The following is a 13,573-nucleotide window of genomic DNA, read 5'->3' as shown; positions in this document are numbered from 1 at the left end:
GTTGAGGGGTAATAACTGTTCCTGAACCAGGTGATGTGGGACCTGATGGTTGAGGGGTAATAACTGTTCCTGAATCTGGTGATGTGGGACCTAATGGTTGAGAGGTAATAACTGTTCCTGAACCAGGTGGTGTGGGATGTAATACTCCTGTATCCACTACCCGATGGTGGTAGTGAGGAGACAGCATGTAGAATGTGCAAGCTGATACAGACTGTACCCAAGGATAGGATTGAACCTGGAGACCCAGTCTCCTGTGACTCCGTCTTCCTTCAATGTCATTGCAACCATTAAAGATGGTGGATGTCAACAGACTGGTGGTATAGAGAAATACTCATCTTTTATCCAAGCCTCACTCTGACACTGAACCCTTATTAACCCCTTCTACACTCAGTGGCCACCTGATTAGGTACACCTGTCCACCTACTTGTTATTGCAAACATCTAATCAGCCAATCTTGTGGCAGCAACTCAACACATAAAAGCATGCAGACATGGTCAAAGTTCAAAGTACATATATGTCACCATATACAATGCTGAGATTCATTTTTGCAGGCATACACAGTAACTCCAAGAAACACAATAGAATCAATGAAAGACTGCACCCAACAGGACAGCCAAACAACCAATGTGCAAAAGTCAACAACCTGATGAACACCAAACATCGGAATGGGGAAGAAACGTGATCTAAGTGACCACGGAATGATTGTTGGTGCCAGAAGGGGTGCTTCGAGTACCTCAGAAACACTGATCTCATGGGATTTTCACACACAACAGTCTGTAGAGTTCACAGAGAATGGTGCGAGAAACAAAAAGCATCTAGTGAGCAGCAGTTCTGTGGGTGAAACCGCCTTGTTAATGAGAGAGGTCAGAGGAGAATGGCCAGACTGGTTTAAACTGACAGGAAGGTGACAGTAACTCAGTAACCACACGTTACAATGGTGGTGTGCAGAAGAGCATCTCTGAATGTCGAAACTTGAAATGGATGGGCTACAGCAGCAGAAAACAAGAACATACAGAAATACACTTAATGGCTACTTTATTAGGGACAGGAGGCACCTGATAAAGTGGCCACTGATTGCACGTTGGCTAAACTCATTTCTTACCAGTTTCACGCGATGCCCAGGTGTGGTTACAATCTCCCAGGTACACTCCTTGCGGCTGGTGTACTTGTCAGGCCAGTTAGGGCTGGTGATGATCCCAGAAACACTGTTGATTTTGTGCTCACACCCGGCTGCAAGCAATCACACAATGACATGTCAGTTCCCACCACTGAGTTAGTCCTTGCAATCCCAAGATGCATCCAGCCTACCACTTACTCGAGAGCAACATCTACAGAGTATGAAGAGTTAAATGAGGGAGCCATTGGAAACCACTGTTTTTTTAAACAATACTTTTTATAAAATTTGTACTTTTTAACAAACCCATGCATTTTTCACAATCACAGGCAGAAAGCGGCATAGCAGCTAAACTAATGGTTTGTCACCTTTCTCACTTTCCATTGGTGCATTACCCATCTGGTGTAATTGTTTTAATTATGTAGCCTAGTAACTAAGTTATTTCTATCTAAGGAATTTCTCTTATCTAGAAAAGTGAAAGATTTTTCAGAAACTCCATCCTTTGTCTTATACCCTTCAGCAATAATTCCCTCTAAGCATCGTTTCTCAGCTCTTCATTTAGTTTGCATTGTATTTGTATGGTTTTTTTACTCTAAAATAAACTGAAATCTTGGAATTAAGACTGCCCGTCATTCCTGACTCCCGGAAGAAGCTGAAGGATCAGAAAATGAGCGGTAATCTAACAGTGTGGTCATGTAGGGACCACTTCAGCTGCAGGTGGAAAATCATACTTAATGGTACTTGTGAGCTATTCCCATATTATGATGACCAGGAATCTTTTGTGGACATTCGACTCAAAGAGCAAGGATCACTATTATTTGCCATATACATTTACGTGTACAAGTTAGTACCCCTTATCCATAAGAACATAAGATATAGGAGCAGAAGTAGGCCATTTGGTCCATCCAATTCTTCCAGTCATCCCCACTCCCCTGTTTTCTCCCCATATCCTTTATTTACCCTTTATGTACGTAAAAATCTTTTCCTTCGTAATGACCTTCTTAGTTTCCTTCTGCAAGTTTTTAAATCCTTCCCAATCCTCTATCTTCCAACTAGCTCTGGCTTCCTTGTATGCCCTCTTTTTGCTTTTACTTTGGCTCTGACTTCACTTGTCAGCCACGGTAGTGTCCTTCTTCCATTTGAAATTTTTTTCTTATTTGGAATGTATCTGTCTTGCACTTCTCTCGTTTTTCGCAGAAACTCCAGCCATTGCTGCTCTGCTGTCCTTCCTGCTAGTGCCCCTTTCCAGTCAACTTTGGCCAGTTCCTCTCTCATGCCATTGTAATTTCCTTTATTCCACTGAAATACCAACACAGTGGGATTTAGTTTCTCCTACTCAAATTTCAAAGTGAACTTGATCATATTGTAATCACTGCTTCCTAGTGTTCCTTAACCTTAAGCTCTCTAATCACTTCCAGATCATTGCACAACACCCAATACAGCACAACTGATCCCCTAGTGGGCTCAGCAACAAGCTGTTCTAAAAAGCCATCCCTTAGACATTCTTGGGGCCAGAAGCATTTTGGATTTTGGAATATATAATGATATTTATACAAAATACTGTGCAAAAGTCTAAGACACATATATATATAGGGTGCCTAAAACATTTGCATAGTACTGTTGTAATTTTATGTATTGTGCTGTTCTGCTATCACAAAAAAAACAAATTTCATGACATCTGTGAGTGATGATAAACCTGATTCTGCTATGTGTCTCTGTTAGGGACTGAGAGTGGGAAGGGGCCAGGGAGAGAGGAATCATGGTTGGGAAAGGGGGAAGGGAGAAGGGACGGAGTGGAAAGCACAAGAGAGACATTCTGTAAGGATTAATAATCAATTGTTTGGTATCAAATAACCTTGCCTGCTTTCTCAGGACTGGGTGTGTCTGCATCTGTGCCAACCCCTGCACCTGGCACTCCTTCTCTGCCACCTGTCCCACACTCCTCCTGCAGCGCTGCACGTGCCAGATTTATAAACTTACCCTCTGCCCCACATTGACCAATACAGCACCGTGCAAAAGTCTTGGGCATCCTAGCTACTGTACATACATATATTAGGAATTGCTGTGGTGTGTTGGCGAGATGCAACAAAAACAGCAACATTCAATAATTATAAAGAATTATATAAAATAAAGTTAGATATACAAATATGGAATAAAATGTAAGTAAATACATAAATGGCAACATATATTTATAATGTAAATAGAATTGTAATAGGTAGTTTAAAGTGTTCACATTGCAGTGACAGGGGTAATAGACAGAGTGGGTGGGGGGAGCTCACTAGAATGGTTGATCAGATTAACTGTCTGGGAGAAGGAACTTTTAAGGTGGCATGAAATTTTTGTTTTAATAGCCCTATAGAGCTTTCCAGAACAGAGCTTTTGGGAAAGGCAATTTGCAGGCTGGGTAGTGTCCATAATGATTATTTTCCTGCTCATTTCTTTGTTCTAGACTCATAGAAGTTTCCAGTACAAAGTTTATGGTGCATAATTGATTTTTATTAATGGAGAACGTGTGGAGCAGGTTAAGACCTACAAGTATCTGGGAGTACAGTTAGACGAGAAGCTTGACTGGACTGCCAACACAGATGCCTTGTGCAGGAAGGCACAGAGTCGAATGTACTTCCTAAGAAGGTTGGCGTCATTCAATGTCTGTAGTGAGATGCTGAAGATGTTCTATAGGTCAGTTGTGGAGAGCGCCCTCTTCTTTGTGGTGGCGTGTTGGGGAGGAAGCATTAAGAAGAGGGACGCCTCACGTCTTAATAAGCTGGTAAGGAAGGCGGGCTCTGTCGTGGGCAAAGTACTGGAGAGTTTAACATCGGTAGCTGAGCGAAGGGCGCTGAGTAGGCTACGGTCAATTATGGATAACTCTGAACATCCTCTACATAGCACCATCCAGAGACAGAGAAGCAGTTTCAGTGACAGGTTACTATCGATGCAATGCTCCTCAGACAGGATGAAGAGGTCAATACTCCCCAATGCCATTAGGCTTTACAATTCTACCGCCAGGACTTAAGAACTTTTTAAAAGCTATTATTAATGCTTTTTGAGACGGTGATTTAGATGCATATCATATTTTTTACTGAGTTAAGTATTATATGTAATTAGTTTTGCTACAACAAGTGTATGGGACATTGGAAAAAAAGTTGAATTTCCCCATGGGGATGAATAAAGTATCTATCTATCTATCTATCTATAAGTGAACACAGCAAATGTCATTCTGAAATCGCTGGTGAAGCGGGGTACCATCATTTTCAAGGTCAATAACAAAGGTGCAGAACTGCTCAACAACATCACCCACCTTCCTTGAACCATACAGAGACTCAGAGCTGTCGACAGTACGCCCCATCCTCGTTACATGCATCTTCATACTATGCGGATTCACAGTCATGTGAGGAACCTATTTCTACCAACGTATGTGCATCCAAAACTCACAGTTATGCCAGGAGCTCTGCTTTCCTGCCAATACAAGTCAGGTGCGCTCCCCTCACAGTTGGGACAAGAAACACCGCTTTTCTGCCAATACAAGTCAGGTGTGCGCCTCACTGTCTCACTGTTGGGACGAGAAGCACCGCTTTCCCACCAATACAAGTCAGGTGTGCGCGCCTCACAGTTTCACTCCCACCAGTCTCGCATTGGTTTTGGCAAGGTGTAGATGTGCGATCTTGCGCTCTTAAACTTTTGTTGGTTTTACCTACAGTGCAGTGATTTTGTGCTTGAAATATTTAACTATGCCTCCTAAGCGTCCAATTTCATGTCCTGGGCCATCAGCCGAGTGTCAGAGAACCACTTAAACGTTTGAAAAAAAGTTGGAAATTATAAACAGCGCGGCATCAGGTGAAGGTAACACAGCTCTGGGACGCTACTGCCTGGAACAGAATCTTACCTTTACAGTTTTTCTGTTGCTTGACAAATCACCAGCCCATCCTAAACATTTGGGCAGCATTCATCGTAAAATAACAGTGCATTTCCTGCCGCCTAACACAACATCGCTGATTCAGCCACTCGACCAAGGTGTGATCCACATTCAAGTTTTTTTTTACGGTGATCTATCTCTCAGATGCTGCAAGCAACAGACGATTTTGAAAATCCCGGGAGTTTACCAACGGTGAGGGAATGGTGGAAGTTGGAACACTTGGTGCAAATGGTGATGGACATGGACCCATGTTTAGAACGGAGTCAGCATTTCAATAGTTCCCTGATGTCAATCCTTCTTCCCTACAAGCAAATTTATGCTGAGAAACAAAAAGCTGCCAAGCAAACAACCTTCACCACTTTCTTCAAACCAGTGTCATCTCCTGTTGCCGTTCTGTGAGTCTTCCTTCACCCCTTGCTGTGCTCGATGTCCACTTTCTCCATGTAAAGCTGCCCGACACCACAACACTCACTCATCTCCCGGAGCGAACACACCTGCCACTGTCGGTGAGTACTGCACACCCTAGTATGTTAACTTTCTATGTTTTATTACATTGAATATTACCTTAAATTGATGAAATATAATATAAATGTTGCCTTGTGGTACTACTTTTGTGTCGTATTGATATGGAAATGTGAATAAATTACAGATAAAACATATTAAGCAAGCCTCTGGAACGCATCCCTATTTTCTCCATTTAAATAATTATTCGCATTATATGATTTCACATTATGCGTCGACTGCGAGGAACATATCCCCAGCATATAACGAGGATAGGGTGCACCACCCACTTTGCACCCAAACACTCAGGGCTGCTCAACAATATCACCCACCCACATTGCACCGTACGGAGGGTCAGCACTGTCGACAATCACCCACCCACCTTGCACCGTACAGAGGGTCAGCACTGTCGACAATCACCCACCCACCTTGCACCGTACAGAGGGTCAGCACTGTCGACAATCACCCACCCACCTTGCACCGTACAGAGGGTCAGAGCTGTCGACAATCACCCACCCACCTTGCACCGTACAGAGGGTCAGAGCTGTCCACAATCACCCACCCACCTTGCACCGTACAGAGGGTCAGAGCTGTCGACAATCACCCACCCACCTTGCACCGTACGGAGGGTCAGCACTGTCGACAATCACCCACCCACATTGCACCGTACGGAGGGTCAGCACTGTCGACAATCACCCACCCACCTTGCACCGTACAGAGGGTCAGCACTGTCGACAATCACCCACCCACCTTGCACCGTACAGAGGGTCAGCACTGTCGACAATCACCCACCCACATTGCACCGTACGGAGGGTCAGCACTGTCGACAATCACCCACCCACCTTGCACCGTACAGAGGGTCAGCACTGTCGACAATCACCCACCCACCTTGCACCGTACAGAGGGTCAGCACTGTCGACAATCACCCACCCACCTTGCACCGTACAGAGGGTCAGAGCTGTCGACAATCACCCACCCACCTTGCACCGTACAGAGGGTCAGAGCTGTCGACAATCACCCACCCACCTTGCACCGTACAGAGGGTCAGAGCTGTCGACAATCACCCACCCACCTTGCACCGTACGGAGGGTCAGCACTGTCGACAATCACCCACCCACCTTGCACCGTACAGAGGGTCAGAGCTGTCGACAATCACCCACCCACCTTGCACCGTACAGAGGGTCAGCACTGTCGACAATCACCCACCCACCTTTCACCATACAGAGGGTCAGAGCTGTCGACAATCACCCACCCACCTTGCACCGTACAGAGGGTCAGAGCTGTCGACAATCACCCACCCACCTTGCACCGTACAGAGGGTCAGAGCTGTCGACAATCACCCACCCACCTTGCACCGTACGGAGGGTCAGAGCTGTCGACAATCACCCACCCACCTTGCACCGTACAGAGGGTCAGCACTGTCCACAATCACCCACCCACCTTGCACCGTACGGAGGGTCAGAGCTGTCGACAATCACCCACCCACCTTGCACCGTACGGAGGGTCAGCGCTGTCGACAATCACCCACCCACCTTGCACCGTACGGAGGGTCAGAGCTGTCGACAATCACCCACCCACCTTGCACCGTACGGAGGGTCAGAGCTGTCGACAATCACCCACCCACCTTGCACCGTACGGAGGGTCAGCACTGTCGACAATCACCCACCCACCTTGCACCGTACGGAGGGTCAGAGCTGTCGACAATCACCCACCCACCTTGCACCGTACGGAGGGTCAGAGCTGTCGATCATCACCCACCCACCTTGCACCGTACAGAGGGTCAGAGCTGTCGACAATCACCCACCCACCTTGCACCGTACAGAGGGTCAGAGCTGTCGACAATCACCCACCCACCTTGCACCGTACAGAGGGTCAGAGCTGTCGACAATCACCCACCCACCTTGCACCGTACAGAGGGTCAGCACTGTCGACAATCACCCACCCACCTTGCACCGTACGGAGGGTCAGAGCTGTCGACAATCACCCACCCACCTTGCACCGTACAGAGGGTCAGAGCTGTCGACAATCACCCACCCACCTTGCACCGTACGGAGGGTCAGCACTGTCGACAATCACCCACCCACCTTGCACCGTACAGAGGGTCAGAGCTGTCGACAATCACCCACCCACCTTGCACCGTACGGAGGGTCAGCACTGTCGACAATCACCCACCCACCTTGCACCGTACAGAGGGTCAGAGCTGTCGACAATCACCCACCCACCTTGCACCGTACGGAGGGTCAGAGCTGTCGACAATCACCCACCCACCTTGCACCGTACAGAGGGTCAGCACTGTCGACAATCACCCACCCACCTTGCACCGTACAGAGGGTCAGAGCTGTCGACAATCACCCACCCACCTTGCACCGTACGGAGGGTCAGCACTGTCGACAATCACCCACCCACCTTGCACCGTACAGAGGGTCAGAGCTGTCGACAATCACCCACCCACCTTGCACCGTACAGAGGGTCAGCACTGTCGACAATCACCCACCCACCTTTCACCATACAGAGGGTCAGAGCTGTCGACAATCACCCACCCACCTTGCACCGTACAGAGGGTCAGAGCTGTCGACAATCACCCACCCACCTTGCACCGTACAGAGGGTCAGAGCTGTCGACAATCACCCACCCACCTTGCACCGTACAGAGGGTCAGCACTGTCGACAATCACCCACCCACCTTGCACCGTACGGAGGGTCAGAGCTGTCGACAATCACCCACCCACCTTGCACCGTACGGAGGGTCAGCACTGTCGACAATCACCCACCCACCTTGCACCGTACAGAGGGTCAGAGCTGTCGACAATCACCCACACACCTTGCACCGTACAGAGGGTCAGAGCTGTCGACAATCACCCACCCACCTTGCACCGTACGGAGGGTCAGAGCTGTCGACAATCACCCACCCACCTTGCCCCGTACAGAGGGTCAGAGCTGTCGACAATCACCCACCCACCTCGCACCGTACAGAGGCTCAGCACTGTCGACAATCACCTACCCACCTTGCACCGTACAGAGGGTCAGCACTGTCGACAATCACCCACACACCTTGCACCGTACGGAGGGTCAGAGCTGTCGACAATCACCCACCCACCTTGCACCGTACGGAGGGTCAGAGCTGTCGACAATCACCCACCCACCTTGCCCCGTACAGAGGGTCAGAGCTGTCGACAATCACCCACCCACCTCGCACCGTACAGAGGCTCAGCACTGTCGACAATCACCCACCCACCTTGCAACGTACAGAGGGTCAGAGCTGTCGACAATCACCCACCCACATTGCACCGTACGGAGGGTCAGCACTGTCGACAATCACCCACCCACCTTGCACCGTACAGAGGGTCAGCACTGTCGACAATCACCCACCCACCTTGCACCGTACAGAGGGTCAGCACTGTCGACAATCACCCACACACCTTGCACCGTACGGAGGGTCAGAGCTGTCGACAATCACCCACCCACCTTGCACCGTACGGAGGGTCAGAGCTGTCGACAATCACCCACCCACCTTGCACCGTACGGAGGGTCAGCACTGTCGACAATCACCCACCCACCTTGCACCGTACGGAGGGTCAGAGCTGTCGACAATCACCCACCCACCTTGCACCGTACGGAGGGTCAGCACTGTCGACAATCACCCACCCACATTGCACCGTACGGAGGGTCAGAGCTGTCGACAATCACCCACCCACCTTGCCCCGTACAGAGGGTCAGAGCTGTCGACAATCACCCACCCACCTCGCACCGTACAGAGGCTCAGCACTGTCGACAATCACCCACCCACCTTGCAACGTACAGAGGGTCAGAGCTGTCGACAATCACCCACCCACCTTGCACCGTACAGAGGGTCAGAGCTGTCGACAATCACCCACCCACCTTGCAACGTACAGAGGGTCAGAGCTGTCGACAATCACCCACCCACCTTGCACCGTACGGAGGGTCAGAGCTGTCGACAATCACCTACCTTCTTTGCAGTCGTGCTTGTTTTCATGCAGCACAAAGCCGCTGCGGCACTGACAGGAGTAACTCCCAAAGGTGTTAACGCACTCGTGCTGACAACCGCCATTTTCCTTTGAACACTCATCTTTGTCTGAGGGATAGGAGCAAAAAGAAAATTGAAGTCACAGTCCAGTAAAACTGCAAACTCAGCACAAATTATCAGCTGTTACCCAGGGTGGTAATGGCTACTATGAGTGGACATAGTTTAAAGATGATTGGAGGAAAGTTTGTGGAGGGGTGAATGTTAGAGTAAGTTTTTTCACACAGTGAGTGATCGGAGCATGGGACACACTGCTCACACTGGTTGCAGAAGCAGGTGCATTAAGGATACTTAAGGGATTCTTAGATACCCTCTGGAATGACAGGAAAACGAAGGTGGAAAGGGTTAGACCAGGGTTCCCAACAGTTAATGGGAGAGGTCCATGGCATTAGCAAGGTTGGGAACTCCAGGGTAAGACTGATTTGGGAGTGGACTAACATTGCGGGCCGAAGGGCCTGCACAGTGCTGTACAGTTCCAGGTTCATGTTTTACAGCTGGCATTAGAGTCACAGAGCAATACCACACAGACAGATGCCCTTCGGCCCAACCAGTCCATTCCAATAATGGTGCCTACCCAGCTGGTCCCATCTTCCTGCATTTAGTCCATAAATCCCACCCCTCCAAGTGCTTCTTAAATGAAACTAATGTACTGGAGGGTGGCAGGGTGGAGGTATGCCTCTGCCAATGGAGGTGTGAGGTGCTCCTACCCTCTGCTGGCCTGCAGGTCACCCTTGGGCAAGGTGTAGCACCTGCTTAGCCCCCGATCAGGGTCACGTGAAGCCATGGGAGCAGGTGGTGGACGGTCCTATGAGCAGCTGGTGCAGATCACAAGTCCTGGTTATGTGACCACTGACGCCAGGCAGACAATCTCTGAAGAGTATTGATAATGGCTGGGGTCACCCGTCTTGTAAAGACACTGCCCAGAAGAAGACAATGGCAAACCACTTTTGTAGAAAAATTTGCCAAGAACAATCATGGTCATGAATAAGATCATGATCGCCCACATCATACAACACAGCACATAATGATGATGATGAATGTATCTGCCTCAACTACTCCCACAAGAACGCAGCTCGTTCTGTCTACTCACTACCTGCTGAGTGGAAAGGTTGGCCCTCAGGTACCCTCTGATCTTTAAGGCAGGTGTCAGGGGAAAGAAAGGCAAGCACAAGGGAGGGAGGTTTAATGTCAACATTACGTACCAGAAAAGAAGTGGGCCTTGAAACCTTTCTTGGAAACGGTGTTGTCAGATTTAAACTCTATCCTCATGTTGTTGTACTGGGATGTGATCACTTCGGGTTTCTCCGCTCCACAGAACTTCCCGTGCAGCTTCGAGTCAGCTGAGAGGCCGCTGCGCACTTCCACGTAATCGTACTTACAGACCTGGACACCAACAGTTGCCAATGGTGAGATCGTTCAAGTCAGAGGAACGTAGAACACACCACATCAGAACACGAGGACATGGCAGGCAGAGCACAACAGCTAAAGTATCTGTACCTCCCTCCAGAGCAGGGGCTCCCGATCTTTATTAAGCCATGGACCAATACCATTCAGCAAGGGGTTCACAGATCCCCGGTTGAGAATCCTTGCTCTAGCCCCAAGTTTCCATGAGATCACATGACTGAACATGAGGTGTTGCTCCTCACACCTGAGAATGACCTCATCATTGCAGCCGAGGAGGCTGTGGACAGACATGATAGAATAGGAGTGGGTACCCTCCAACCTGATGGCATGATCGTTGATTTCTCTAACCTACAGTAATCTTCTCTTCTTCCATTCCCCTCTCTGGCTCCCTTCATACCTCTTCTCTTCTCAGATGCCTATTAAACACCCCCCCCCCCTCCAGTACCCCTCCTCCTTCCTTTTCTCCCATGGTCCTCTTGACACTTCCATCAGATTCCTCCCTTTACCTCCTCCACCTCTCACCTCCCTCTTCTTATTTCATCCCGCTTTTCCTCCCCACCTTGTCCCATTTATCACCTTTCAGCTTGTACTCCTTCCCCTCCTCCCCTTCATTCTCCAATTGCGATGAAGGGTCTCGGCCCGAAACATCTACCGCTTAACCCTCTCCATAGACTCTGCCTGACCTGCTGAGTTCCTCCAGCATTTTGTGGGTGTTCCTGCAGAGCTGTTAATGCCAGATTCCCATCAGCGGCGTAAACAGGGATCAACATTACATGGGAGATTAGCTTTACTTAGCACATGTATATTGATACATACAGTGAAATGTGTATTTTGCGTTAACAACCAACACACTCTGAGGATGTGCTGGGGGCAGCCCGCAAGTATCGCTATGCTTCTGGCACCAAATAGCATGGGAATTGCAAAGGGTTCATCTTTGCACTTGTCGAATATCTTCAGCACTGCTACCTAGGCCTTGAGCATATGTGAACTAGCTGCAGAGACCTTGATTATGACTGTGGGTATACAATATGGTGAGACTATGAGGGCAGAGGTTGTATTCCCATTGAAATTCCTCCTCATGCAGATTTCACATACATACCGTGCTCTGTCTAAAAGAAGTCACCTCTCAGATTCCTATTAAATCTCTCACCTTAAACCTGTGCCCTCTAGTTCTCAATTCCCCAACCCCTAGGAAAAAGACTGAGTGTGTTCCTCCCCCTCCCATCCTATCTATGCCCCTCCCACTGAGGCACAATCTCCCACCGCCCCTCCGTATAGTCAGGTTCGAGTTCATGCCAAATTAATTGTCATTCAACCATACAAACCTCTGGGGCCGAAGTACAAAATACAAAACGCGCAGAGCACACATAGTTACAGTAGCATGAACAGTCACCAAATAGTATAGACTCACATCGTTGCCCTCAATCTCGAAGAACTCAAACTGCAGGGAGATGCGGTACTGAGTCGGAGCCACCACTTGCCAGACACAGTTCTTGTTGGGCGGGTATTCTTTCGGCCACCCAGGGCTGGTTATTGAGCCGTTGAGCTTGGTAAGAAAACCACCACATGCAGCTGCAGTCGGCAAAACACAGATTGGGAATTACGCTCACAGTTGTGTCTTGGAAGGGACAAACGTCCAGCTCACTCTGCCCCTCTACACTGCAGGGCTGCAAGGCCACGCGGTAACTGAAATGCTCCCGTGCACATAGCCTTTGTTGCCGCGCATCTGGAATTTTCTTTTATATAATGCTAATATCATATGGAAATTATCTTAATATACAGTATTGTGCAAAAGTCTTAGGCTCTCTAGATTTTTTAAATAGTTTCAGATGGTATGGCCTCCTCAGAGCCTTGATCTCAAGATAATCAAGGCTGTCTGTCTGAGATTACCCGGAGAGACAGAAGCGAGACAGCCAAGGTCTGTTGCAACTTCTCCAAGAGGTTGGAACAACATAGCAGCTGATTTTCTAAAAAGAAACTTCACATTAGTGTACCTAAGAGAATCGATGTGGTTTAAAGGCAAAGAGTGGTCAAACCAAATATTGATTTGATTTAGTTGTTTACTGATCCCTACTCTTTGTAGTAATTTTTGGTATTTAGAAACTTCTCATTTCATTATTCTTAAAAGCATCTTTGTTTGACCAAGTTATTTTACACGTACCTAAGACTTCTGCACAGCACTGTAATTTTTAAAATATACTAATATAAATGTAAAATCTATGTTAATATAATTGTGATATAACCTATAATTAATTACGTGTTAATGAATATAATCCATACATTTTCTAAATAATAAACATACAACAACCTTTACTTTGAAACATTTTAGAATGTCAACGTATTTACATTGTCAGTGTCTTAGTTACAACACGATTACAAATTGTAACAATAAACACAGAATGGAATTCAGCAGCTCAGGGTTAATAAACCGTCAGCCCGCTGACACCAACTCATATTCCAAAAAAAAATCACATTTAAATAGCAGTTGTCAGGCCACGTAAAAATTTCCTGCTCAGAACAATGGTTGGTCCGTGCAGCTGTGAAAAACATTTGAGGGAACGTTGGTCCAGATGGTCAGACAGAGTCCAATCATACAGCAC

At 48.0% G+C, this 13,573-nt stretch overlaps 1 protein-coding gene across 1 annotated transcript in view; it reads right to left on the bottom strand.

Moving 5' to 3' along the window:
- Positions 1–13,573, bottom strand: part of LOC140735902 (bone morphogenetic protein 1-like) — a 275,011-nt gene that overhangs the window by 15,244 nt on the left and 246,194 nt on the right. Inside the window, exons 15-18 of the mRNA XM_073061499.1 lie at positions 12,385–12,545; positions 10,772–10,952; positions 9,495–9,620; positions 1,103–1,230 (exon numbers count right to left, since the gene is read on the bottom strand). Of these exons, the coding sequence (XP_072917600.1) occupies positions 1,103–1,230; positions 9,495–9,620; positions 10,772–10,952; positions 12,385–12,545 (596 nt within the window). The remainder of the gene's footprint in view (positions 1–1,102; positions 1,231–9,494; positions 9,621–10,771; positions 10,953–12,384; positions 12,546–13,573) is intronic.

The sequence above is a fragment of the Hemitrygon akajei genome, chromosome 1, assembly GCF_048418815.1.
Source record: "Hemitrygon akajei chromosome 1, sHemAka1.3, whole genome shotgun sequence".
Lineage (NCBI taxonomy): Eukaryota > Metazoa > Chordata > Chondrichthyes > Myliobatiformes > Dasyatidae > Hemitrygon > Hemitrygon akajei.
Note: the sequence above shows the minus strand (reverse complement) of the source record. Positions and strands in the feature narration are given on the sequence as shown.